The sequence below is a fragment of the Pseudomyrmex gracilis genome, unplaced genomic scaffold (genome assembly GCF_002006095.1).
Source record: "Pseudomyrmex gracilis isolate BER0280 unplaced genomic scaffold, ASM200609v1 scaffold_9, whole genome shotgun sequence".
Taxonomy (NCBI): Eukaryota; Metazoa; Arthropoda; class Insecta; order Hymenoptera; family Formicidae; genus Pseudomyrmex; species Pseudomyrmex gracilis.
The window spans coordinates 111515-136219 of NW_018020593.1; the positions used below are offsets into that span (position 1 = coordinate 111515).

Consider the following 24705-nt stretch of genomic DNA (forward strand, 5'->3'; position numbering starts at 1 on the left):
AGTTTTTGCAGGAGTTTTGTCATTTTAAAAAACAGGACACGTTAAACTTACATTTGGTTTATATGAATAAGTTTTATGTTTGAAGAGATTTTTTAATTGACATATTAAACCACAATATATATATTTACAGTGATGGATCACATTATATAATAAAAGTTATTCGTGTCTGTACTATTCAAAAAATATAATACTAAATGTGTTTCAAATAATATGATACATATTTAAATTCTCAATCATAATGATTCAAGAAAATATGTAACGTGTGTATGTAAATGTTTTATACGACAAAAATGTCACATGTAGTAATTAATAAAATAAATTTCACACAATATTAAAGTAAGCTTCAAACCTTGTTTTTTTAATATCGCGCACATTATAAAAGACAACTTACAAGGAAACGTTTCAGTAACTTACATAAGAAATTATTTTATATGTTATTATATAGTTAATACAACAGTTTATTAATGGAAAATAACGGAATAACAGTTTTAAGTATTATGATATGTATATTTAATACATATGCACACACACACACATATATATATACATATACATATATATATATATATATATTATATAATCGTTTATAAACGATAATCAACTCATGTCTAAGATCGTCTATAAACGATAATCTAGTTTTTATGAGTGAAAAGTGATGCAATAAATAAATCTTATTTACAATATGTTTGCTCTCTCTATTATGCTATTTTTTTTTCAAGTTTGATGACACATATTTATAAACTGCTTCTTATATCTTAATTGCTACCTTTATTTCTATATTTACAATGCAAACTTACGACTTTGTTGTAAAATTGTTTTTTAATAACAAATGATTAGTTTGTTAAAATATATTGTTTTTTTTTTTCATATAATATGCTCGTTTACCACATAAGAGACAGTCTCACAAACACAACAACAAATCATTAGATTATTTCTCTGAAATTCTTTTCAGAAATTTATTATTGGTGTGTTACTGCAATAATATTTATTTTGACTAATAGAAGCATTGTTCAACAGTGATTATAACATTCAAAAAAGGAATATTATTTTGATCACACCAGTAATAAATTCCTATAAGATAGATTATAGTACACACTATTTTCTTTCAGCAAATAGCTAGCACCATAATTAAAATATGTTTTAGATTATGCGTAACAAAATCGATTTTGTTCTCCATTTGTTTTCTTCTTTAGACTATTTTATTAAAGAACAAAATATTTTTCATAAAAGTATTTCGAATAAAATCAATATCAATTTTAGTCGTAAGTAAAGTATTGTAAAACAATTGCAAATTTCTACCATTCAGTTTACTTTTGTTGTGTTTCGTGATTAAATAGTAACTATTCAGTTTCTTTGTATGTTAACTCTTCTCCCATGGAAAAAAATAAATAAAAATCGTACTTTCTGACGGTAGAAAAATAATACATAAAATTATTATTCGCGGCAAAGTAATTCTTCCATTAATAACTGTTTCACAAGTAAATAGTATTTATTTATAAGTACTATAAATAAATTTAATTATTTTCTTGGATCGCACATAAATTAATAACTAGAAATACATATGACTTACATTAAAATATCATATTGTTAAATACTTTCCGATCTATAAAAAGGAATTTATATCAAAATTGTGTTTATCCTATGTCAATAGCATTGTCAATAGCAGTTGTTTGGACCTTCTTGTAATATAGACTTAATAGACTTAAGAAGTTGTTATAATGCAATGTTGTAAAATATTCTTCAACTATTTACTAAGTCTATTTACAAAACCCTGTTCGGATTTATGATTGATGACCGAGTTTTAAACAACAAAAAAATTCAGAAAGTAAATAATTTTTCATCTAAATTAAAAAAGTAGTCTGCAGCATGTATGTGTGTGTGTTATGTATGCGTATGTATGAAGAAATGCAAATGTGATCAATATAAATTACACAGTGTTCAATGTGCATCTTCCTAAACCAGGAATCTATAATGAAATAGTGAAATATTCTTATATAGTATTCAGTGTATAAAATTAATGAATTCTTTTAACGAATTCGTACGCAGCGTTTTTCAACTCGCAGCAGACTAAACAAGATCTAATTATATCAAGGCACACCATCAGTTTCTTTTTCATTCTCCGTTTCTATACACACACACGCACACACGCACACATTCTATCTCTTTCTTTCTCAAAGAAATAATAAAAAGAATATTTTTGAATAAAATAGCGATTCGATCTATGATGGATGCTTTCTGTTTAGTCACTCAAGTCGATGCAAGCTGACTTCTGATATCATTTGTACTTTTTATTAGATTTGTATCGTTGTCTGTCAGTGAAGTCAACTTTTTACTAACTCTTCTTTTGTTGTGAGTTTGTGCGAATAAATGTTTTTTATTTGTTACACAAAGTTACTGAGAGAGTTACTTCAGCTAACTCGAGTCACAATAAATGAAAAGCATAAGATGAGAAGTTTCAATGTTTCAAAAACTTTTAAACTTGTGTGAGCAGGTTATTACGGCGATAGATATTGTTGTTAAGTAAAAAGTAGAACAATCACAATATAACTAGATAATTTTGATAAATATTTTTTTAGTTTACTTGACCTCTTACTCAATTTGTTCGCTTATTTTTTAAATTTTTATTGCTTTTTTTTGATCTTTTCTCAAACTTTCGCGGCACGCCAGTTGAAAAACGCTGCTTTGATGTTTTTATTTAAACTTATGAAACAAAATCTGAATGTTATTTTGATATTTTTTTTTCTGCAGAGATGAATGCGAATACTTTTCTCTTCTCTCATATTCCAATACTCAAACTAGAAAAAATACCTTTACAATGACGGGTTCTCGAATTTTGGTCCTTTTGTGACTACGATCTCAGCATATGACATTTGTTGGGTGATTTCTAATACTTGGAACTTCTTTAGAACCAACAATGTGTAAAATTTCTGCGCGACCTGCAATAAAAAGTTGAATTATTTGATTGAACAAGAAAATTTTTTCACCAAAATAAATTGTTTGTGTCGCTTTCTACTTACCTGTTTGCGATTATTTTTGTAAGCCATTTCTGATAGCGTTAATTTATCTTTGGTATCTAGTTTGTTCTTAATAACATGATACATATGCGCTGCTCTTTTGTTAAGAACGCGTTCCTCGAACTGTTCATATGTCTCGTCTATCTGTTGTTCCTCTTGCTGAAAAATATAATAAATGTTAGACGCAATCAATATTTTGTTTAGAAAAAATTATTCTCGTGCCATTTACATGTGTTTGATATACAAATATTTTTAAATAAACTAAATTACCGGTCCTACGGAAGGTGGAAACTCGTAATCTTCATGATTCCACGGTGTGGCAGGTCCTCTTTCAGAAATTGCACCAGGTGTATGCGCTGGCGGATGATGCTCGTCATAACCCATGTATGAAACTTGTGGTTGTGTCTGTTTGAATCACATGATATCGATAAGTTTTTGATAACGGCAGCATAATTTCGATCGAGAATATTGTACGGCGAATATACGTGCCAACTTACTTGATCGTAACCCATGTTTTCCATCTGCGGCATATCGGACGTTTGCGCAACGCTGACGGGTTCTTGTGTCTGCGCGGGAGATACTTGTGGTTCCTCGTGCGTGCCGAGTATCGAGCTAACTTCAGCTGGCGCAATTTGCGCCATTTCCGAACTCGCCAGAGGCGCTTCGATGGTCGGCGGTACTTCTGACGATTCCGCAGAAGGCACAATACTGCTCATATCGGAAACCGATGATTCCGCTGGCAAAGGTACATCGGGTTGCATGGGCGTTTCTCCAGGGAGACTATGTTGGGTAATCATGCTCGGTATTTCCACCGCCTCAGCAGGAGGCTGGCTGATTTCCGCAGGAGGTGCTTTCTACAAAATATAATAACATTTACGTTGATACACATTGTGTTATTAAAATTACTTGTTTTTTTTTTTCCAGAAAGAATTTCATTCTTATACCTTCGACGCATTATCGTGAACCTCATCGTCCTGCGCCGCTTTTCGTTTTCGTCCCGTACGTTTACTGAGAACGCTTTGTTCTAAAGTCGATGCTTCTCCTTCTGGTGCATCTCTCATTTGTTCCAAAGACATGTTATCATCCTCAGTTCCAAGTCGTCCAAAGTCTTCGTGATCATAAGACTTGCTTGTCAGATGTCTCTGATAATTCTGTTGCAATAATGTTTATAAAAAATATATTAACTTTATGAAAAAAGTTGCGATAGTTTCAATAATAAGGATATAGTATTACCTTAAATAGAGCGCGAGCTGGTATAGGTCTTCCTGGCAGAGCAAACAGCTTCTCGACTCCGCCCGTTTCCTTCCAGTGCATTAATCTTTTTGTAGGTGGTGCCAAGTCCAATGTCGTGACAATATCGCTGGTGTCGGACAGTTGTGCCTTCATTTCTTCGCCAGAAATATTTTTCACCTCATCGACGATGAGCTTACGCTTGCGCTTAGCTTTTGTGAAACCTGCAAGACAAACGATAGATTCTCTAGTAGTTGCTAAAAAAAAAAATATTCATCAATATTGTAATAAATATAAAGCATTTGCCTTTTAAAGCTGACGCGTCAATCGGCGCTAACGCAAAGCTTTCTTCCTCATCGTGTAGTAATGTGGTTTGATCCTGTAAAGGTGGTTGTTCCTCAACATTATCAATGGCGTGTTCCTCCGGTATAACTGGCGGAGCTGGTGTAAAGCGTCGACTGGCAACGCTTATTCTTCCCTCAATTTCTTCTCCCGTTGCAGCTGGTGTAGCCGGTCTAGAGCCATCAGAGCTACGCATCCAATAAATTAGTAATCACATATTGATAGTTTGATTGTTAAAATCTGAAATTCTAGAGAGATTTGAATCTAATAGATATGCTCTCTATTCTAGAGAGCAAATAAATGAATACCTCATGCCTCCCATTGGAGATGGTGGACCACCAAAATGATCGCCCATATCTTCATCAGATTCATCGTGCACGGAAGCAGCAGCACCTGGAGCCGCACCTGCTTCCTGTTGTTCAGTTATTGAACTAACTTCAGGTACAGGTACTTCGCCCATTGGAGCTTCATCGAACAAGCCGCCTTCAAAGAGGCCACCCGCTAAAATTTTATGAAAATTACAAATTATTTCTAATTGCAATCGAACATGATTACAAAAAGAAGACAATAACGTTTATCATACATATGATATCTTGACCAAGATGACCACCAAAACCATCATCTCTAATAGGTGTGTCAATGTCCATAGGTTGGGCTGTAGAAGATGTTCCCGCTACTGGCTCTTTCTCTTTCTGTTCTAGTGCGGTTTCTATACCAGGACCATCACTGAACAACATATGACTCTAAAAACGCACAGAATATTAAATGATTAACTTAGATTGTAAAAATATGTTGGAGAGTTTGATGTTTATGTTATATAAAGGAAATAAATCTATTAAAAACTGGAATATTATAAATACTTGATCTAATGATGGCTCCATGCCACTGCCATGTCGTAGTAATTCTGGTGGTTCTGCATCAAAACTCATATCACCAAAACCTTGATCATGTGTAACTAAAGACAGACTACCATAGTCCTCTCTCATAGTTATTTCTTCTGCTCTAGATTGATTCAAGCTAAACTGAGCCTCAATATCAACATCCCTGAGTAACAAAGTTTAAAAGATAGATATCAAAATTAAATCAAAATATTCTAATGCTGGCAAATTTATAAAGTTTTTTTTTGCTCTTACTTAAGCTCTGGCATAGCAGTATCAAAGTCGTGAAATACTTCTGGTAATGTGATAGCTGTTACAGCTGCTTCTCTATGTTCTTCTGGCAGATCTACCATGCCAGGCCTAAAGGCCATTTTGATCTTTACAAAAGCCTCATTGCAGTCAGCCAGTAAATATTTGGCTTTCCTTGAATATATTCTAACCACTCCCAACAACAAATGCCCAGATGTTCTTAGAGCCATTTTAACCTACAACAGTAAAAGTAATTATAACAAAATGATACACTTCAACTCAATAATTACAATAGTTTTGGAAATTGACAAGTAAACTAAAAAATTAAATAACAGAAATCAAATCTCTTAGTTTAACACAATATTTACCTTTGGTTGTAGTATACCATCTACTGACTTCTCTATGTTGGTTTCAAATACATGTGCCTTGGTCAATTTCTTATCCCAATGAGCAGCCAACCATATACGAGCCAGAGGCCCTTTTTTGGCCAACACAAAATGTGCATAAAACATGGTTCTTGTAGTTTTCTATATTTAGTCTGTAATTGAATCTGTAATGAGTTATTTAAACCAAATAAAATCAAAGGAAAAAGAAACAAGAAAATATCGGAAAATATCCAGTAAAGTGTCCAGTAAATGCTTCGCTGCACAAGTTTAACCACATTGGCGAGTAGCGTGACACAAACATTCTTTCCTGACAATGTGATATCACGTCCGAAGTGGAAAAAAAAGTTTCAAAAACTTGAACAAAATCTCCGGAACGGCGCGCATCGATTCACGCGTGCTATTTAACGCGTGAAACAAGTTTACAAGTTAAAAGTCAAACAGCGAGCGTTGCCGAATTTACGAAAATATCAACATCAACGCACAAGATGGCGTTTCTGTTTATGTAGAAGTTTTGGCGGTTACAAATGAGTAACGTCAGACAATCGGTACCGGAGTAATATGATGCGTATGGCGAATTGTTGAAATCTTGTCTTGTTGTTAGGCCGCGCAGAGCCGTGGCATATTTCACATAAAAACACGCAGCAACTGTGACAATTACTCAAACCATAGGTACATACGGCAGACCTTGTTACAACAAGCACACCGGAAACTTGTACGATTGCGCGCGGTCGCTTGACAATCACGCCACACGCACATTCTTGTCCGCAAGACCGGATCCACAATGGAGCAAGCCGATTGGTCAATTCTGGGGATTTTGCGATTCCAGCTTGCGGGTATTGTTTCGCGCATATTCCCTAAAAATCCTCCCACATCGCAGTCATTGGGTGCGTTCAGACAACTCAACGGTTGAGAGATCATCACTTATGATAGGACTATTCTTCAAAATCTGCTTCGGTTCCAAAAGTATGATCCAATCAGAAGTGATTATTTCTCAACTATTGTGCAACTGTTGAGTTGTCTGAACGCACCCATTGAGTACATCTAAAAGCACAACCGCGAGCAATCTAAAGCCTATGTCACACTACGGATTAGGATTGAGATTGGATTGCAATTGGGGCCAATCAGAGCGAAGATTACCAAACTTAGGATTGGTTTTCTTTCTTCTGATTGGTCAAATTTCAATCCAATCTCAATCCCAATCCGTAGTGTGACATAGGCCTAAAGCATCATTTCTATTTGGTCAATCCATCTGATCAACCAATACGATTGGCCAGTCTTTTGCGAATTCTCAATGTGCATTCAATAAAGGCTGAGTTCTGACTTTCACCGCCAGTACTAAAAATCTATAGTACATGTGATCCGAAGTATAGATGTGTAGTATTGGCAATGAATATCGGAACACAGCCTAACTTCTTTCCATCAGTTCCTGTTGTCTGCTATGTGAAGATACAGTTGTCAAATGTCAATTTTCGTTGATACGTTAATTGTTGGTAATTTATCACATCTTTGGCGCGGTGTGGCCGTGTCAATTGAGATTTTCACTGCGTATTTTTGCATACTGCAGTCTTGAAATTGTCGCGTCTTCATAAATTCGAATGTCCAATTGATACTGCGTATTCGGCAAATGAGATTTGTTTGTTATAAACCAACGTAATTGCGCGAATTATCGTTGTTGTTAATCGGTGTTGATCATATGCTAGATCTGTGTGTGTGTGTTTTTTAAAAGATTCTCACGAAAAAGAAGCGCCAGCGAATTAATCTTTTTTTATACACACAAGGTGAAGAGAATTATGTAGCTTACAATGGTTGCGAGCGCAGCTACTGATATGACCGGATCTATATATCATGAGCGACAAGTAATTTAAATGTTATTACACGTCATTTCTGTATTATTGCTACACATTACACGTATTGAGCAGAAACGTTATCATGAGATAGACAACACAGAGAAATTTATTGACACAACAAGTTAAACATCTATAGCATTCGCCTTACTATGAAAAAAACAAACTGTTTTCTTTTTGTAAAATCAATATGTTTAATGCATGTTTTGACAGTTGCAAATGGAATTGTAGGTGAAGGAACTCTGTGCGTTACATGCACTCAACAACTTATTTCAAGAACGTGATTTTAGCAAGCAAGAATTGGATCAAATCTGTTATAGTTTAAGTCCTGATGTGTGGATCAATCCTCATAAGTCATTACTTGGACTTGGCAACTATGATATTAATGTTATCATGGCTGCTCTCCAAAGAAGAGGGCGAGAAGCTGTATGGTTTGATAAACGTAGGTCTGTATACAATATTCGCACATGTAGAAACAAAGTAACTTTTATGTTTGTTTATTTAGATAATTATGTTTAAATTGAAATATTATTTGTGAAGTTTTATTTTTATTTTAGGGATCCTAAGTGTCTTCGCTTAGATAACATAGAAGGTTTTATACTTAATGTTCCAACTGAATATAAGTTAGGTTTTGTGTTACTTCCCTTGAAACGGCGTCACTGGATTGCTCTGAAAAAGATTCATGGTGCCTTTTACAATCTTGATTCAAAATTGGACTCGCCGCAATTAATAGGAAAGGTGATTACAGTACAATAAACTTTTCAACAGAGAACACATGAAGATCAAGAATTCAAATAGAAGTTTCTACAATGCAGATCTAAGCCTTAAACTTCAACAGAATACAAAAATCAAAAATATAAATTTTTATTACACAAATTTGATGGCATATAAATTATTTGGATTCTTGTTGAGTAATATATACATATACTTTAATATATTAAATTTAAGTAATTATTAACTATGTTGCATCTTATAGGACAACGACTTACTCATATATCTAAAGGACCAGATAGACAGCAAGGAGAAGGAACTTTTTCTTGTTGTTTCTAGGGAGATAGACAGTAATCAAGGATGGTTGATAGATACGTGCGAAAATACAGGCGACAATAATATAGATCATGATTCGATTAGGTACATTGAGGATGAATATCCAGATATAGATTTGAAGAAATCGGAGTCTAAAGAGATGAATGAGAATAACGAAATTACAGATAACAAAAATTCAAGATAATTGGAACTATTCTCGCCGTGTTCTCTCTTAATTGTTTATTTAGTATTATTGTGTTGTTAAAAATTTAAATAAGAGCCACTATTTTTTTACATGGAAATGCTCAAAAACTCCGAAAAAAATGAAGAAAAGTTAAAAAATGGAAATCAGACTTAAACATTCCAAACATTTCATAAAGTGTTTTAAACATTCTAGACACGATAACAGTTTTCTTCTCACATTTAATGTCAAACATTGTAATAACAATGTAAGATTCTTTTTCAAAGTTATGTGTGACATCATAATATAAGAAAATAGCGCATTTCCTAACTAAAACTATTGCTTTATTAAAAGCAATAAAAAGCTCTGTCACATATAAAAGAAAAAGTGGTATTTAAATCACTACTCACGAATGTGTTATATATATATGAAAAGATATTTATGTGTAAATATTTAAAATCACATTTTATTTGTTGGAATAATCATCCTTTTGTACTTTGTGAAACGAACACATTTTGTAATATGAAATTGTTATAATACACACAATCCTGTGTCTCTTTTTACACGACAAACTATTGTGATATGTTTCATGTATTTAATTTATTCTATATGTATGTATAATATATATACACACACACACACACACGTGTGTGTGTATGTAACGCAGAGTATAGTATTAATTAGACATAATTATTATATATAAGGAACATAAACTTCATTTTTATCAATTCTGTGAAGGCACGTATTTAATTTACGACTACTCTTCGAACGTTAAACAGCAATATTATTTATTTTTATTACTGTACAGCTATAAAAATAACAAGAATAAAATAAGAGAACTATAAGTGTATGATTGTATGAGATATCTAAACGTCTCTCACAAAAAGAGCAAATAATATCGTGATTATTTCGCAAAGATCCTATTTGACGAAATTTTTATATAGGATACAATCATAAAAGATGTCTGCGATAAGATCTATTTCTGACGTTTTTCAGACAGGCGTTATTATCTATTCCAGACAACGCCCTCTATTAGACATTATTAAGACATATTTTAACAATGCGAGTAACTTCAGTCTGCTGAAATTAAGTTTTCGTCTTGATTCCAGGAAATGCAGATTTCTTTTGTTTTATTTCACAATATGTATATATGCATATTTTCTATATACATTTTATATTTATATTGTGCGTGTGTGCTCGCGCGCGCACATGCGTTATGTAACGAGCCTGCCTTTAATTTTATTTGTGTGTTGAATGTGCAAGAGTTTGAAGAAAAACAGCCATAATATATAAAGTGCGTTCGCTTCACGCGCTTTGAGCGTCAGTCTATCTTTGATTCTTTACATTTAAAAAGCAATAAAGACAAACTGACACTTAAAGCGCTTTATGCGTCCAATGAGAACGCATCCTCATGTCTAGGAAGGGAGGGAAAATTACATATACATATATATAAGTCTGAGAATATTGTTAGTATATATATTCACAGTATTTGTAATAACTCAAATTGTATGTCTATCATCGATGAAAACATAATCTTGATTAACTTTAAAAAAATGCATAAAGTCAGATCACTATGTAGATATTCACATTTGAAAACTTCATTCACATAAGCATATGCCTTCTACCTTTGATACGATTCACCAAATTGCAAATCTTGAGCGCTGGTCCGAGTTTCAGTCCCATATATTTCATCATCATGTCGCTATTGAGAAGAAGTAGAGCTTTGCCATCAATTTCCTAAAAGTTAGTATGTGATTTAAACATACATATATACATATATTTAATATTTTTACATATATGTATTTAAATATAATTTATATTTAACTCACATGTTTTCTGAACAAATCTGCATGTTGACCTAATGCTGGATCTGTAATAGCAATGTAATGTATTACATCTTCAATAGTCCATTCCGCTGGTTCGGTAGAAGGTATGCGGCTTGCAGAAGTTTCGGTTTGAGTAGTGGATGTGGCTGCTTCAAGTTCTAAATGCAAATATATTATTTTTGTTTGCTCATATTCTATTTTTTGTGGAAGAAAGTTTTATTTAACATTAATCAATATTCTATTTAGTTCTATAAATAGAAATATTAAATTGTTGATATTCTTAAACTTTTCTACGTGACACAGCAATAATCTTAATACTGAAAAATTTCGGAGGCTATTTGTCGTACCATATTATTTTTTGTCTTATGAAATATGATAAAAACACTAAGAAAAAACTGTTAAAAAAAAAACTAAATAATATCTTTGACATCATGTCTACTTCCTTTCTTTTACTCATTAAACTATATTTATAACTTATATACAAAATTTTTGACAAGAAAATATTTACCAGGAACAGACTTGCGAGGTTGTTTTGCAGGTACGGAAGATGGAGAATTGTTTATACTTTGTACAACAATCTGTTGCACATGTTGTTGTTGCTGTGTGCTAGATGTTAAATTTTGATTCTGCGACCACTTTCTTTTTTCTCCTATTACAGTACTTGCTTCCTCATTATTAATGGACTGTTCGGGACTAGGACACTTGCTACAAGCAGGCTTAGTGCAAGCCTCTTTTCTCCTGACTATCATATGTTCACATGCGCGAAGATCCTCGAGTTGCCGCCTAATGTACGTGTAGAAATCTTCCTCTTCCAGAAAAATAGGTAATCGAACAGAAGTAGGCTTACTTTCCAGTATTAGAGATATAAGTTCACCTTCACCACGTCTCATCAAACTTAACATTTGTCTGGGTAACAAAGCTGCCATCAAAAATGCTTGGAACATGTCTCTTGCAACGTTTAATACGGGACCAGTTCCAAACTGTGACGGCATGGCTTTCACTTTGCGAGGATCAAAATATGGTCCACAAACGCAAGTATGATTAACATAAAGCGTAACTGCAACATACAACACTCAATTGTGTTTAACACTTATTAATAATATATTTCTCATTAATTTCGTATAAAAGATATCTTAAATTTAAAACGTTTGATTTAAAATTATTAATTTACTGACTATTTTCAAGTGTGTGTGGTTTGCTATTGGCTGTACTAGTGTCAGGTTCTGTCGCTGGCTGTGGTGGTGCGCTAGAACCTGCCGGGCTCACTAATGCTACTGCTGGTTCTCTGCTAGTGTTGCCTGAAGAAAGGGGAGCTGCCATTACTAACAAAACATTGCTAGAAGCCCTCGCCTTGAATCTATTCGGACCTGTCGCTAGAATAAAATATAATTAAGTTGATTTTAACATGATAAAAAAATTCACGAGACAAAAATTAATCTAAACCATTTGCCATCCTGCTTATAAGATAAAATCATGACAATATTGATTTTTTGACGATATTATGAGATAACTGTATAATACAAGTCGATGTGCAACAGTTATATTCTTATAGTTTCCGAAATAACAAATTCAAATAATTAGAAAAGTATTTTTCATTCATACTTTTTACTCTCGGCGGTTGCAACGGGTGTCCACTTTTGAAGCACCAACCAGCTGGAAATATGTCCCGAGAATCGTATCGGCACCAGTAATCAAAAGCACCACGCCAACCATCAAATGTAATATGTATCATATCATCTTTAACCGCGCCAACGGTTGCGGTGCAAATAAGTTGAGGATTCTTTTTATCGATTGCTTCTAACTTGTGTCCGACTTCAAACATATTACAACGTGGTGTCTTTGGTTCGGGTTTAAATATCTTTATTGGTGCCATTTCGGCACCATTCAACGTTTTTAGAAGGAACATTGGCCAGCTAGAAGCATTCATCCGAAAACCCAACGGCGGTTGAAGCATTCCACCGTTTTTCTCGCAATAACCGATAGGATTTATCTCGTTACTGTCAACTAATCGCCAGAAATCGTTTTTATTATCGGAGCCATCTAATCTTAATCTCAAACGAGGTCCGAGAACACCCACCACAGTAGCAATGCAAGTTGATGTTACGTTTCGTGGGTCTAAAGCTTCCAGTTTCATATTGATTTTAAACTCATTTCCTGGTGGAATTTCTTGCTGAAAAATCAAATATAACATGAGCCTCCTCCTCTTCTCCTTCACATACACCCACACACGCAAATAGCTTTAGGCTGTGTTGTTTGTAGTGAATCGTATGGATCGTATTCATACAATGTTATATTTGAGATAACTTTAAGACGAATTTAAAAATAAGATCCGATTATATGAATATAACACAGGTACAACTAACACAGTATATGCAATATCTTTATTTTTGATCAAGTAAACAAGAGAGAGCAGAAAAAAATGAGATCATTGTCTTTATCTTGCATATAATGCGTGTTACGTGACTATATGTAATTCAAGAATTTTGGATAATAGAATATAGAACGTTAGAGAAATCAGAAAGCATTTCTTTCAGAGTTTCTTTGTCTAACATTTTTTATTGATCCTGGACATATGTTTAAGTATGGTGCAAAACCTACTAGCTGTATACACAAATGGGCGATATAATTACTTAATTAGTGCACTTATAAAAGATTAGGTTAAGTTTACAAAACAGTTAGGAGAGCAGTTAAGATTAAGTGAGAATGTGAGACTGATATAATGTCTCATAATAAAGATTGTCTTAAGTTCAGATGCTTTAGCCAATGAAATGATCCAGACAACAATTTAACTCAAGACAATCTTAAATAATAATTATTATTATATAAAAGATTTAACTATAAATAGCTAGTGAAACAAATTTACATATAGCCTGTATGGTCTATACATATTCTACATATTCTAATCCTTCCATGTTAAAGAAGATAAAACACTTTATTAATTGTTAATACCAATTTTGATATGAGACTGTCAATTTTGGAATAAAACATTTGTAAGAATAAATCAAACTATATTATACCTGTTTGAAACACTCAATCGGCGCTGCCGTACTGTTTGTTTCTCTTAAATAAAGGTCCCAATCAAAAGTCGAGTAACTTTCATAGTGAAATGCTGCGGCAGATGTTGACGATGGTTGAGATATAACTGTCTGAGTATTTGTACTTGTATATGATTGTGTGGTTGATGGTACGTAATTGTTACTTGCTAATCCGGATGACGCAGGAGATGGTACTGGTGATCCCTGATCCCTGTTATCTGAAAAATCAATGCAACTATTATAACAGCTAAGTGCTTTTTTATGTAAATTTTTATGAAATCTTACTTTTCTTTGTATCCATTTGACCTTCTTTCTTTTGATATGTATTTAAACAAAACGTAGAACAAAAGTCTTTTGTTGGACCATCTTTCTGTTCCAATTTAACAGGTGTACTTTTTATCACATTTTCACATTGTACACACGCACCTCGTACATAAGTTTTGTGAGATTCAGACAAACATGTTTCAGAACAAAATTCCTTTTTACCGTGCTGTGTGGGAAGAACATACCTCAAGGGTTGTTTTGTTTCTCCACACCAAGCACAAGCATTTTTTAACTTTGGTGGCCGTCCTGGACCTGAAATATTCAGAAAATTTACTTAGTTAAACTTCTCTAAAAAGTTAGGCAAAATATGCAAAATTAAAATAGAAGTCAACATTTAACACAATAATGAAATGGAGTAGCAAAACTATACATATTTTTATATATTAAATATTTAAAATAAGATGTTAGTTTTAATACATCATAAAATAACAGCAGAATATAAAATAGAATAACAAAAAAAAAAAAATAAATAAATAAAATAAACTAACAAAAATACTTTTTTTTATATATTTTGTTAAATTTATTGTATATATGATATACATACACACACATATATACATGCAAGCAAAATATATAACATATATAAGTTTTTACTATATAAAATAACATAAAAAAATATTCTAAACAGAAAAATTCTGTTTCAAAGCAACTGCAATATATAATTTAATGATATTCAATTAAAATTAGATAACTTGCATTAAAAATATCCCATTAATGTGAAATCATAACTGTCTATTACTTTACAAAGATTTTTCACATACCTCGTGTTTTGTTTGGTGTAGACATGTTTTGTCATATAACAGTAACAAATTATCGGTAGAAAAATTATTCGATAAAATTAAACAAATAAGCTCATGTTTGTGTCTCGTACCGACTGTCGAAGTCGACAATGATGTTGCAAACAGAATGTTATTTGAACGAAATCGAATCACCAGTCGTTCGCAACGGAATATTCACTCAATTGCGATCCTTTTGTTCACCGAAATTTGATTTACCGTGATCCACCTCTAGAGTAAACTGACAGTTAAAATGATACATTCCACGTTAAAAATTACATTGTGTCAATCCGCCATCTTGCTTTAATTTGGCCGCGCAATCTCGCAACTTGAAACATTGGCCATGTTCAGCCGAACAATTACTGAGATGTCGTCTTGTCAACATTCGACGTTGATTTGTTGGTTCTAAAAGTAACAACCAATTACGTTCGATTCGATACAAAGCAGCTTGTTCTGCTTGCTTGTCATATCTCTTTCATATTTCCAATAGATTTACCGGAGAAGCCCAATCACAGACAATAAGCTCAAAGTCAATGGACTGATTTGATCGATGATTGGTCAATTTCGCGAGATCTGCGACCTGTGTCTGCGTGTCATGTAAATAGGGCTTTAGGCTGCCTTTACACGCGGCGTAAATTGCGTAAGCCAATCAAATCGTTGTAGCTATCATACGCAAATCCACTAAGACGATTTGATTGGCTGACGAAAGTTACGCCGCATGTACATAAAGGCAGCTTTACAACATATGACGCGAGCACAAGGTTTGTTGTACTTATTTAGGCCTGGTTTATGCGGGCAATAACTATTAACTTATGCCGGAACTGGTAGAGTTTAACTATAGGATTTCAATACTTCTGTTTATACGCATCCGGCAATTTTGTATGAACAGAAGCATTAAAATCCTATAGTTAAAATTTACCAGTTCCGGCATAAGTTAACAGTTATTGCCCGCATAAACCAGGCCTTAGGCCTGTTCTACAATACAGTCGTAAGCTGTAAGTCGTAAGAAATTGACCAATCACAGATAAATCACAGAAGAATAATCGATTGTGATTGGTCAATTTCTTACGACTTACAGCTTACGACTGTATTGTAGAACAGGCCTACATCTCACACTTTTAATACAATTCACTTTTTGGAAGTGGATACTGCAGCCATTTACATTTATATGGTGTCAGAGAGAAACATGAGAGCGGCTGGTTTTAGCGCCGAGATCCACTTTCGGTGGATCTTGCAACTACGGATCGAGATCCACTTTCAAGCGCAGACGGTACAAATGCACCACAGTTAGAGTCCGTGCTATATCTACTCTCACTCGGTTTGAGTCCGTGATACATCCACCTTACTGTCGATAAGTAGAATTTCTTTTAAGCACCGAGAGCAATGGTGGAGGCGCGCACGCAAATGAAAACCGTGTTCATGTACGTGATGTCACGCTCGGTTTGTGTTCATTCTCTTTACAGTATGTAAGGATTTTATAAATTAAACGTTTGGTTCACATAGATATAGTTTCAAACACAATATATTTATTTATATATGACATATACACACTTTTAGAACTACGTACATTAGTTTTATACAAAAAAAAAGAGTCAATATTATAGATACGCAACTGTTAAATTGAAGAAGTTAAATATTTTTTTTACATCGTGAGAAAAATGAGCGAAATAAAATAGCGAAACAATAGCGCAAATACGTAAAAAACGCAACTATAATGTATATATCTATAAACAATTGAAGGTAAAAGAATCTATTTTTGTTTTGTAACAAACGCCGTGTGCTGCATCATCACATGTCAGACGCTTGATAAAAGCGTCGAAAAATTTTCAAGTTAATCCGACACATACTTAAGTATGTTTTTTCAAACCGCAAAAGCAATTGTAACATCTCTTTGTTCACGTCACATTGTCCGTAAAAAGGTATTAACTAGAGAAAGTTTTATTATTTCGATATATACATAGGAAAGACATTTATCAAGTGTAATTAAACATAACCACGCAGATTTCTCTAAATGGCGCTATTGGAAGACCTAATCAAATTCCCACACTTGTAAAAGATAATGCACGTACTGATGTCTTTGGACTGCAGAACGAGACGACCGTCAATAAATTCTCTCCTTCCACAGTAATTAATAATGCAAAAAAGACAACAAAAAATACTATTCCTACGAAGACTCCTGCTTACGAAGATGATGTAACGGTATTAATTTATTTACATTATACTCAATGTCGAATTTTGGCAAAGATAACTTAAATGACAATATTTTATTTAAATATTCATTATGGCGCAACAGACAAAAAATTATAGACTTTGTATACGCTCGCGTCCGCGTATTCGATATATCGACTTTCTTTGTTATCGAAAAATATATCGCGAGTCATCGGAAACATTTCAATTCCACGCGAGCTAAAAGTCTTACAACAATTCAACTTTACGTTTTGGCACCAATTTCTTGGACGCCATCTAAACGAGAACGAATAATTATAACAAGAGATACGTAAACACATCGATATTCCCTCCAAAAAAGTCATTTTTATTTTCTAAAGAGGTTTACTGCGGAATTTTTATACTGCGGATAATCCACGCTGAAGACAGCATATGTAGATTTCTCGACAGCCTAGAGGAGAACTCTGATCCTGAAATCGTCTCTCCGTCTGTCTTCAGGCGGACAACGTGTGTTGCAGAATACGTCCTCACGCGAGAATCCCGAGCGAGATAAGCCGCGGCAACACAAATATCTGGCAAAATAATTATGTCACTACCGCGATTCGCAATTGGATCAGTAACAAGGCAGTTACGTTCAATCGTCGCAACATCAAGACAACGAGCGATATCTTTGAAAAAAATTGGATTCAGCAACGATTCTTCAAAATAATAGACTTGCGTGTTAGAACTCGATCGTATTCTGCAACGGATTCGAATTGCGAGGAGAATAATATCTTTACGGTGAACGAGGTGATTCCGATTCCCGACGCGATTCGCCAGAACGATTCTCCGATAAATTTCTTTGCGTTGAGCGATTCGAGATTTGGTATCCGAAAAAAAATAGAAGAGTTTTGCGCCCGACGAAAGAAAAAAAGCAAAAAAGCGGATACGGATATTTGTGAGAAAAGAGATGCGCAGAGACAATGTCGGAAGAAGACAATAGCGCCTAGTGGCGTGGATTGCTCGAAAAGAAAAAAAATGACGTGCAAAGAGCGAGAGGAACGCGTCAAAAATGGTGTAGATTGCTCGAAAAGAAAAAAGATGACATGCAAGGAGCAGAAAGCACGTGGCGTCAAGAATGGCGTAGATTGTTCCGAGAGGAAAAAAATGACTTGCAAAGAACAAAAAAAGAAAATTTCTCATCAAAAGATCGGTCCATCTGATCAAATAGATGATTGTCATAAAAGTAAGAAAGTAAAAAGTGATTGCACAACAACAAAAGATTTACATAAAAAGCCTGTGGAAGATAGACCGCGCATAAAACATGAAAAAAAGTGCACGAAAAATGAATATACATTGAGCAAACAGAAGGAGTCGCGGTCAGAATGCAAAAAGGAAGAACAATTAAAGAAAGAAAAAATAACAGCAGAGAAGCCCGATTGCTCAAAACCTAAGAAAGAAGAAATCAAGAAATTTGAATGTTCAGAAACTGAGAAAATTCAGAAAAAAGAATGTTCGCCTGTAAAAAAGGCTCCAGCTTGTTCTGAAGACGAGAAGAAAGTGACCGCGAAGTCTGCTTGCATAGAAACTAAAAAAAGAGAAGAATGTTCACCTGCAAAGAAAGCTTCATCTTGTTCTGAAAATAACAAAAAGACAAGTGAAAAGAAAAAAGACTGACGAATTTAATTCACTGACAAGTTACGAAAAAATGTTTCTCGAGAAAAAATCTTGTTTGCACTTATTGAACATTGCAAATTTAAAACACATTGTGATGATTTTTGTTAATAAGCTTCTGTGTGACAAAGTACATGTTTATTTCTAAATAAATTATTTGGAGAAAATGTTAGTATCGAATTCTTGTATGATTTTAGTAAATTTCTCTTGATTTTGTGAACAGCAATAATAGAAAGTACTATATTTAATATTGTATATTTATAATATATATCACAAAAAATATTATAAATAACAAATATATAAATATATTGTTTACAGAATGACTGATTGTACGTTTATTCTGATATTTTTCTAATTTTATAAATTTTGATTATTACATATAATAAATAAAAAGATAGTTTTAATCTTTTAATTAAACAAAATGTCTCAATTTTATGTTGTTTCTCATTACAGATTTTCAAAGAGAGAACAAATGGGACATTTCCTCTCAGATTTTCTTGCAATACGGTAAGTCTTGAATCTTAAACAAATTACAAATATAACAAATATGACATCTTGCACGTGATTGAATTAAAAAAATCAACTTGCAAAGAGAAGTAGAATTTGAAAAAATATAGAAATGATTTTTGTGAAAACTTATTTTTTTCCACGTGAAAATGAACAGGCAGTTAGTGGCAAAATACGCGAATCCAAGAAAACTTTTGCGTCTCTTAAATCCTAGGCAATTCAAGATGCAGCCCTAAAAACTTTACTCAGAAATCCCGTTAGAGTATCGGATCGTTTGAAACTTGTTCTTGAAGCGAAACAATCGGAAATCAATCGACGAATTTCCATATTTTCCACAAAAATATTTAACTCGTGTTCGATTCGCGCAAGAGAATTTTGTACTCTCAGCAACAAGTCTCAAGGTACTATTTTTTTTATATCAGCGTGGCTATCTCCGTCTTTCTCAGCTTGTCGAAACTGAAATCAAAATACTTGAAACGCACAACAGACGTTCGCTTTTTTTAACATTTTGCGAACTACATTCCCGATCGTATTCAATAACACAGAACAGAGCGAGATGTTAACTCGCTACGGTCCACATTACCTGTATTCTCCTTGCAAAGTTTGGTGGCGAGAATTTCACAGATCGCTCTGTCGTGTCGAGCGCGACAAGTCGTGCAAAGAGACGAAGGAAATCTACAAAACTGAGGAGAAGCGTGGCGAATCCTTGGAAGAAAAGAGCGACAGGTGTCGTCGGGAGAAAGTCAAGTGCGAAAAGAGTCAACATTCGGACGAAAAAAACAAAAAAACGGAAGTTAAAGAGAAGACGAAAACGGAGCGGAAGAACGCGGATTTTGTATGTAGGAAAACTTGCTTCGGAAGAGGCAAGTGCGACATGCCTCAGACGATTCCGCCGCCAAAAATGGAGTACGCGAAGATCACGTGTCCCCCGCCAAAGTTTGTGAAACCCAATTTGTACGCGCCGATAATGACGGAATATACAAAAAAAGAGAACAATTCTCGCGTGGAGACTTCGAGGCGGACAAAAACGCAGAATAGACAAATCTGTGCACCGCCACCGTTGCCGAAACCACCGTGCGAACCACTTGTTCTTTGCGCGTGTCCGCCACCAAGCAAATTACACCCCGGCTCGTGTCCGCATTATGATATTAGAGTTACTAGTAAGAAACCTTCGATAGGAACGTGTTTGTTGAAAAAAAAGGAGTATCCGTGTCCTACCGGCGTACATTATTGTCCCCCGAAAAAGATAGCGTACGATTTGGAAAAAAAAATCACCTTGTGTGATCATAGACAAAAGAAAGAAGTAGAATAAAATAAGCGGTGGTCGTCTCTTGAGCAGAAAGCGTGGGTAAAGAAAATAGAAATGCGACGTGAGAAAGAGAGATCAGACGAATATCTGCACTAATTTTCTTTTTTTTTTTTCGACTGAAGTAATATTGATTCGATTTAAGAAAAGAATATACGAAGCAAATAGCATCGCGAGATCTATGAAATTAGAGGTTCAATTTCCTGGATTGATATATATTATAACAATGTAATGCCGACTCGTTCATCTTCCGTTCGCGGCCAATAGTGTTATTACACGGCTATTAATGTTACGCTTGTCGGTGATTTTTTCCCTGAAAAAAAAAAATACACACTATTGATCGTGTAAATTTGATGCAAGATGAACAAGCCAGCTATCAATGCGTGTTACTTGTCGCATGACTAACAGATATTATTTATTCTAAAAGTTTGTAATATTACGCGAGATAATATTAAAGTCAAAAGATATTGATATGAAAGATATGAAATTGTCGTCTCATATTGTAAGATGAAATTCTATAAATAATATGCAAAATATATATTTAATAATAGACATTTTTTAAATTTGATTACAAACAATTAAATATTTGTCTCGATATGTTGAATAGATTTTGTTGGTCATGCGCCATCTGATATGCATTATTAATTTTTTTTTTTTTTTTAAAGAAACGTTCAAGTCTAAATTTGAATAGATCTCGCGATTAAAACAACTGATTGCTTGCGCGTGTTCTTTAAAATATAACTAAATTTTTTGGATACTGAACTTAGTATATAATTTTATTTCTTGCCATTTAAAAGAGTTTTGTATCAAAAAATAAAATACACATTTGTATTTTCGGCGCATCATGTTATACAATAAATCTTATCTATCACTTACCTTGATTTTCTTTACTTACTGAACTAATTCGGAAGAATTGCTTGTATCTTCCTAGGATTCAGATTTTAATCCTGTTCTACAGTTTCTGTGCCTCTGTTCGATAACGATTTATATCTCCATCTTTGCTTCCGAATAATAGAAAATGTTGAAAATCGATTTCTACTGGAATCAGTTTCGATTTCATGTGTCGAATCTGTCTGTGTACACAATAAGTAGCTATACCACTTTTATCTCGGACGTTATGCCGCCACGTGCAGATGTACGCGTGCCTGTGGGTAGAGCGCAGTCACAAGATCAAAAGCACTTTTGTAACAATATTTACAATTATATACAACAGATGTTTAGAACGAAAACAGGCCGTACAGCGCGAAGACTCTCTTATCCCGCCTTGCTATTGGGAAAAGGACAATCCTCAAGAGGATCAACCTTCTTGGAGAATGGACGCTTCTTCCCATTGTTTATTTTTCAGACTTACGTTTTCTTAAGAGCTGAAGTAATTTTCGAGTGTATATGCCTTTTTTTTTTTTAAATCACCATAGTCTTCCCGACAGTCTAAATCACTTTCAACAAGCGACCTTGTATTTCTGGAGAATCTCGCGACAGTTTCCCCCGTTGTGAGATACAGTGAAACTGCAAGTAATTTCGAGCATCACAATTTTGACTTCTCCTCGGACCACAGTATCTCCTCCACTATCGATTTTCTGATATTCTTGAGTGCGCAACTCGTAGGATGCGCATTTGTCCCCACTCTCAGAGAGGGGACAAATGCGTCTAAGAGAAAGAGGAATATATATTGTATCTTTCGTTTCTCGCCGCAGTCGATCGCCAACTGGAAGAGAAGGACAATAATTTTGACTTTTTGGGAATCGGTCCCGTTTCCGCTCGAAATTACTGAAGTTCAACTGTAACGCGAATGCTTTTATCACGTGGGTTCACTTTTCGAATGCCTGTGTTAATAATATCCCGGCTTTTTCGCCTATCACGCTTTCTGATATTAACCGATAAAATCGATCAAAATTACTTTTTTAACAAAAGACCTACTTCTCGCAGAAAGACATTCTCGGCACTTGTTCTTCTCGTGACAGATTTTTACTTCAGTACAAAACATCACGACATCATCAAGATATTATAGTGGGCGTTCACCGTGATGGTCGGATTCGTAGATATCGTCTCTTTTTCCTCTCTCGCTCGACCAATAAGTGACGTTCTAGCCGAGAAAGGATACGAAGGGTAGGAACCCGAAAAGGGGAAGGAGCGCAATTCGGCGAGAGAGACTAGACGTGCCACGTTTCGACGAGAGAGGTTGCGGAGACGGGAAGAGGAGAAGGACGCGAGAGTAGAGGGTGAGGGCGCGAGTAGGAGGAGGTAGAGGAAGGGAGAATAACTCTCCACGTGAAAGAGAACCGAGCGGGTCGGGCTTCTCGGTGGAAACAAGCGGGATGGATAAACTTCGAAGCGACTGTCCCCGAGGCTGATGCATAATTCAGGAATCGTCACCGGCGAGGATATTGCCAATTTGGCGTCGATGAAAATACGATCGGATTTGTGTCGGCTACCGCCCAGAATGGGCTCGACTCTCTCTCGTTCTCTATCTCTCGCACCCCTCTCCCCCCTCCGCCCCCCCTCCCCGAACACATCCAGAGAATTTAACACCTTCGCCCGACCACCCACTCTGCCGTACGTAATTGCATCGCAACCAATCCGTGGCTGTACACACAATCGCCTCTCTAATAGCGTTTGCCGTTTTCACGCCGTTTCCGATATGGACGGAAGTTAAGAGTTTCTGTGTGACATCGTCGGATGCGCGCAAATTACGCCCGGCAGTTTCGTATTCTGGACCGCTTTTTATTGTCGCGCGCAACGTCGTTTGCGTCGTTTGCGTAACAAGCGGCGAAACACAACGAGAGAAATAATCTGGAGAGACAAAGCTCCACCGATGATTATTTCTTTCAAATTCGCATTAACTTCTCGCATTACTGCTCAATCAAATATATAATGTAAAAAAATGAAGGTTTTTTTTTTGTTAGAAGTATGTAGCTCTCGTATTTGCGAAATTACTTCAACGCAAAAAGGTTTTCCCTTTTCTCATCAATTGTCGGATTATGGAATATAAATCTGTAATTTTTATATCGCACATTTTCACGCACACCGGAGGTCCGACGACGTGTTAAATTCATAAGCTCGCGCAAAATCGGTGTATTTTTTTTTTGAAACTACGCGATTCTAATACTGATTGATGAGAGATTATCGGTTTTTCATCATTTTCGCCGCAGAAAAATTTTTGAGAACGGCATACAGCTAAGGCCACGCATAAAAAGAGATCAGTCGACATTCGATTTTCCACGGATGTGAGGAGGACAACGAGCATGAAATATTTATAGGAAGGGGGAAAGAGGGCGAGATATCGAGGCGCGCCGAGAAGAATACACTCGGGATTGATTCAATTTGTCAACGCGCCGCTAATTGTGTTATTATGCCGGTCTTTTGTGCGTCGAAACGCCTCGATCATCAATAATCTATAAAAACCGGACGCCGGAATAGCGATGAATTGGCGAGCCGAAGGGAGAAATGTGAAAGAATTATGATTCTCTTGCTGTAGCTTAGATTATAAATGAATGGGACGATAATAGCCAGTTTCTTTTGTCACTGCCGGGCGGGATAAGAAAAATTATCGTATGTTTGTTGTTGAAGTTTTCTTGGTCTTGAGAGGTGGAAAACAAAACGTGTGAAAATTGGATATCTCGAATTTGCGAGAACATTTATTTTTGAAAACGTAACGCGCGCAACAGCGCGAGTTTTTTTTTTTTTTTTAAAGAAAGAGAACGCGTCCAGATGGCTGAACTATCATTGCCAGTGAACCTGACAAACAAGTCGCTCAGCCTTTGTCCATCGAACCGAATAGACAAATAAATCTTTTCTTATTATTACCTCGAGAATTTCTTACCGGAGAAAACTCTCAAATGAGATGAGAAAGACGAGTTAACAAAAAGATGCGAGAGTAATGTAAATTTATTCTTCGGATGGACGAAGGGCTCGAATGTGACTTGGTCACCAGAAGGCGGGAAGAGTCAAAGATTTATGATGCC

General features: G+C 35.1%; 4 protein-coding genes across 8 annotated transcripts; 2 read left to right on the forward strand and 2 right to left on the reverse strand.

The window, feature by feature from the left end:
* Positions 1–155: 155 nt before the first annotated feature.
* On the reverse strand, positions 156–6827 carry LOC109862180 (double-strand-break repair protein rad21 homolog). Of its 4 annotated transcripts, XM_020442170.1 has the most exons (14): positions 6649–6827; positions 6082–6251; positions 5720–5949; positions 5447–5630; positions 5170–5329; positions 4895–5087; positions 4551–4774; positions 4248–4468; positions 3959–4165; positions 3512–3868; positions 3285–3419; positions 3018–3173; positions 2809–2936; positions 156–1966 (listed from the first exon to the last, which is right to left on the reverse strand). In XM_020442170.1, exons 2-13 carry the CDS (start codon positions 6223–6225, stop codon positions 2811–2813), a joined length of 2337 nt encoding a protein of 778 aa, XP_020297759.1. In that variant the 5' UTR covers positions 6226–6251; positions 6649–6827; the 3' UTR covers positions 156–1966; positions 2809–2810. The 4 variants fall into 4 exon arrangements, with proteins under 4 accessions (XP_020297759.1, XP_020297731.1, XP_020297749.1 ...); XM_020442142.1 differs by lacking the exon at positions 156–1966 and having other exon boundaries at positions 2283–2936; XM_020442160.1 differs by lacking the exon at positions 156–1966 and having other exon boundaries at positions 2283–2936; positions 6082–6263.
* Positions 6828–7503: 676 nt separating this feature from the next.
* LOC109861758 (josephin-2) lies at positions 7504–9713 on the forward strand. Its single transcript, XM_020441559.1, has 4 exons — positions 7504–7955; positions 8175–8389; positions 8501–8681; positions 8920–9713. The coding sequence occupies exons 1-4, from the start codon at positions 7902–7904 to the stop codon at positions 9172–9174; spliced, it is 705 nt and encodes a 234-aa protein (XP_020297148.1). The 5' UTR covers positions 7504–7901; the 3' UTR covers positions 9175–9713.
* On the reverse strand, positions 9200–15471 carry LOC109861750 (polycomb protein Scm). Its single transcript, XM_020441545.1, has 8 exons — positions 15097–15471; positions 14297–14587; positions 13994–14229; positions 12579–13146; positions 12152–12349; positions 11485–12033; positions 10980–11134; positions 9200–10887 (listed from the first exon to the last, which is right to left on the reverse strand). The coding sequence occupies exons 1-8, from the start codon at positions 15119–15121 to the stop codon at positions 10753–10755; spliced, it is 2157 nt and encodes a 718-aa protein (XP_020297134.1). The 5' UTR covers positions 15122–15471; the 3' UTR covers positions 9200–10752.
* Positions 15472–16802: 1331 nt separating this feature from the next.
* Positions 16803–21544, forward strand: LOC109861963. Of its 2 annotated transcripts, XM_020441837.1 has the most exons (5): positions 16828–17030; positions 17113–17310; positions 19384–19437; positions 19652–19838; positions 19983–21544. In XM_020441837.1, exons 1-5 carry the CDS (start codon positions 16965–16967, stop codon positions 20747–20749), a joined length of 1272 nt encoding a protein of 423 aa, XP_020297426.1. In that variant the 5' UTR covers positions 16828–16964; the 3' UTR covers positions 20750–21544. The 2 variants fall into 2 exon arrangements, with proteins under 2 accessions (XP_020297415.1, XP_020297426.1); XM_020441826.1 differs by lacking the exons at positions 19384–19437; positions 19652–19838; positions 19983–21544 and adding an exon at positions 17776–19055 and having other exon boundaries at positions 16803–17030.
* The last annotated feature ends 3161 nt before the right edge of the window (positions 21545–24705 follow it).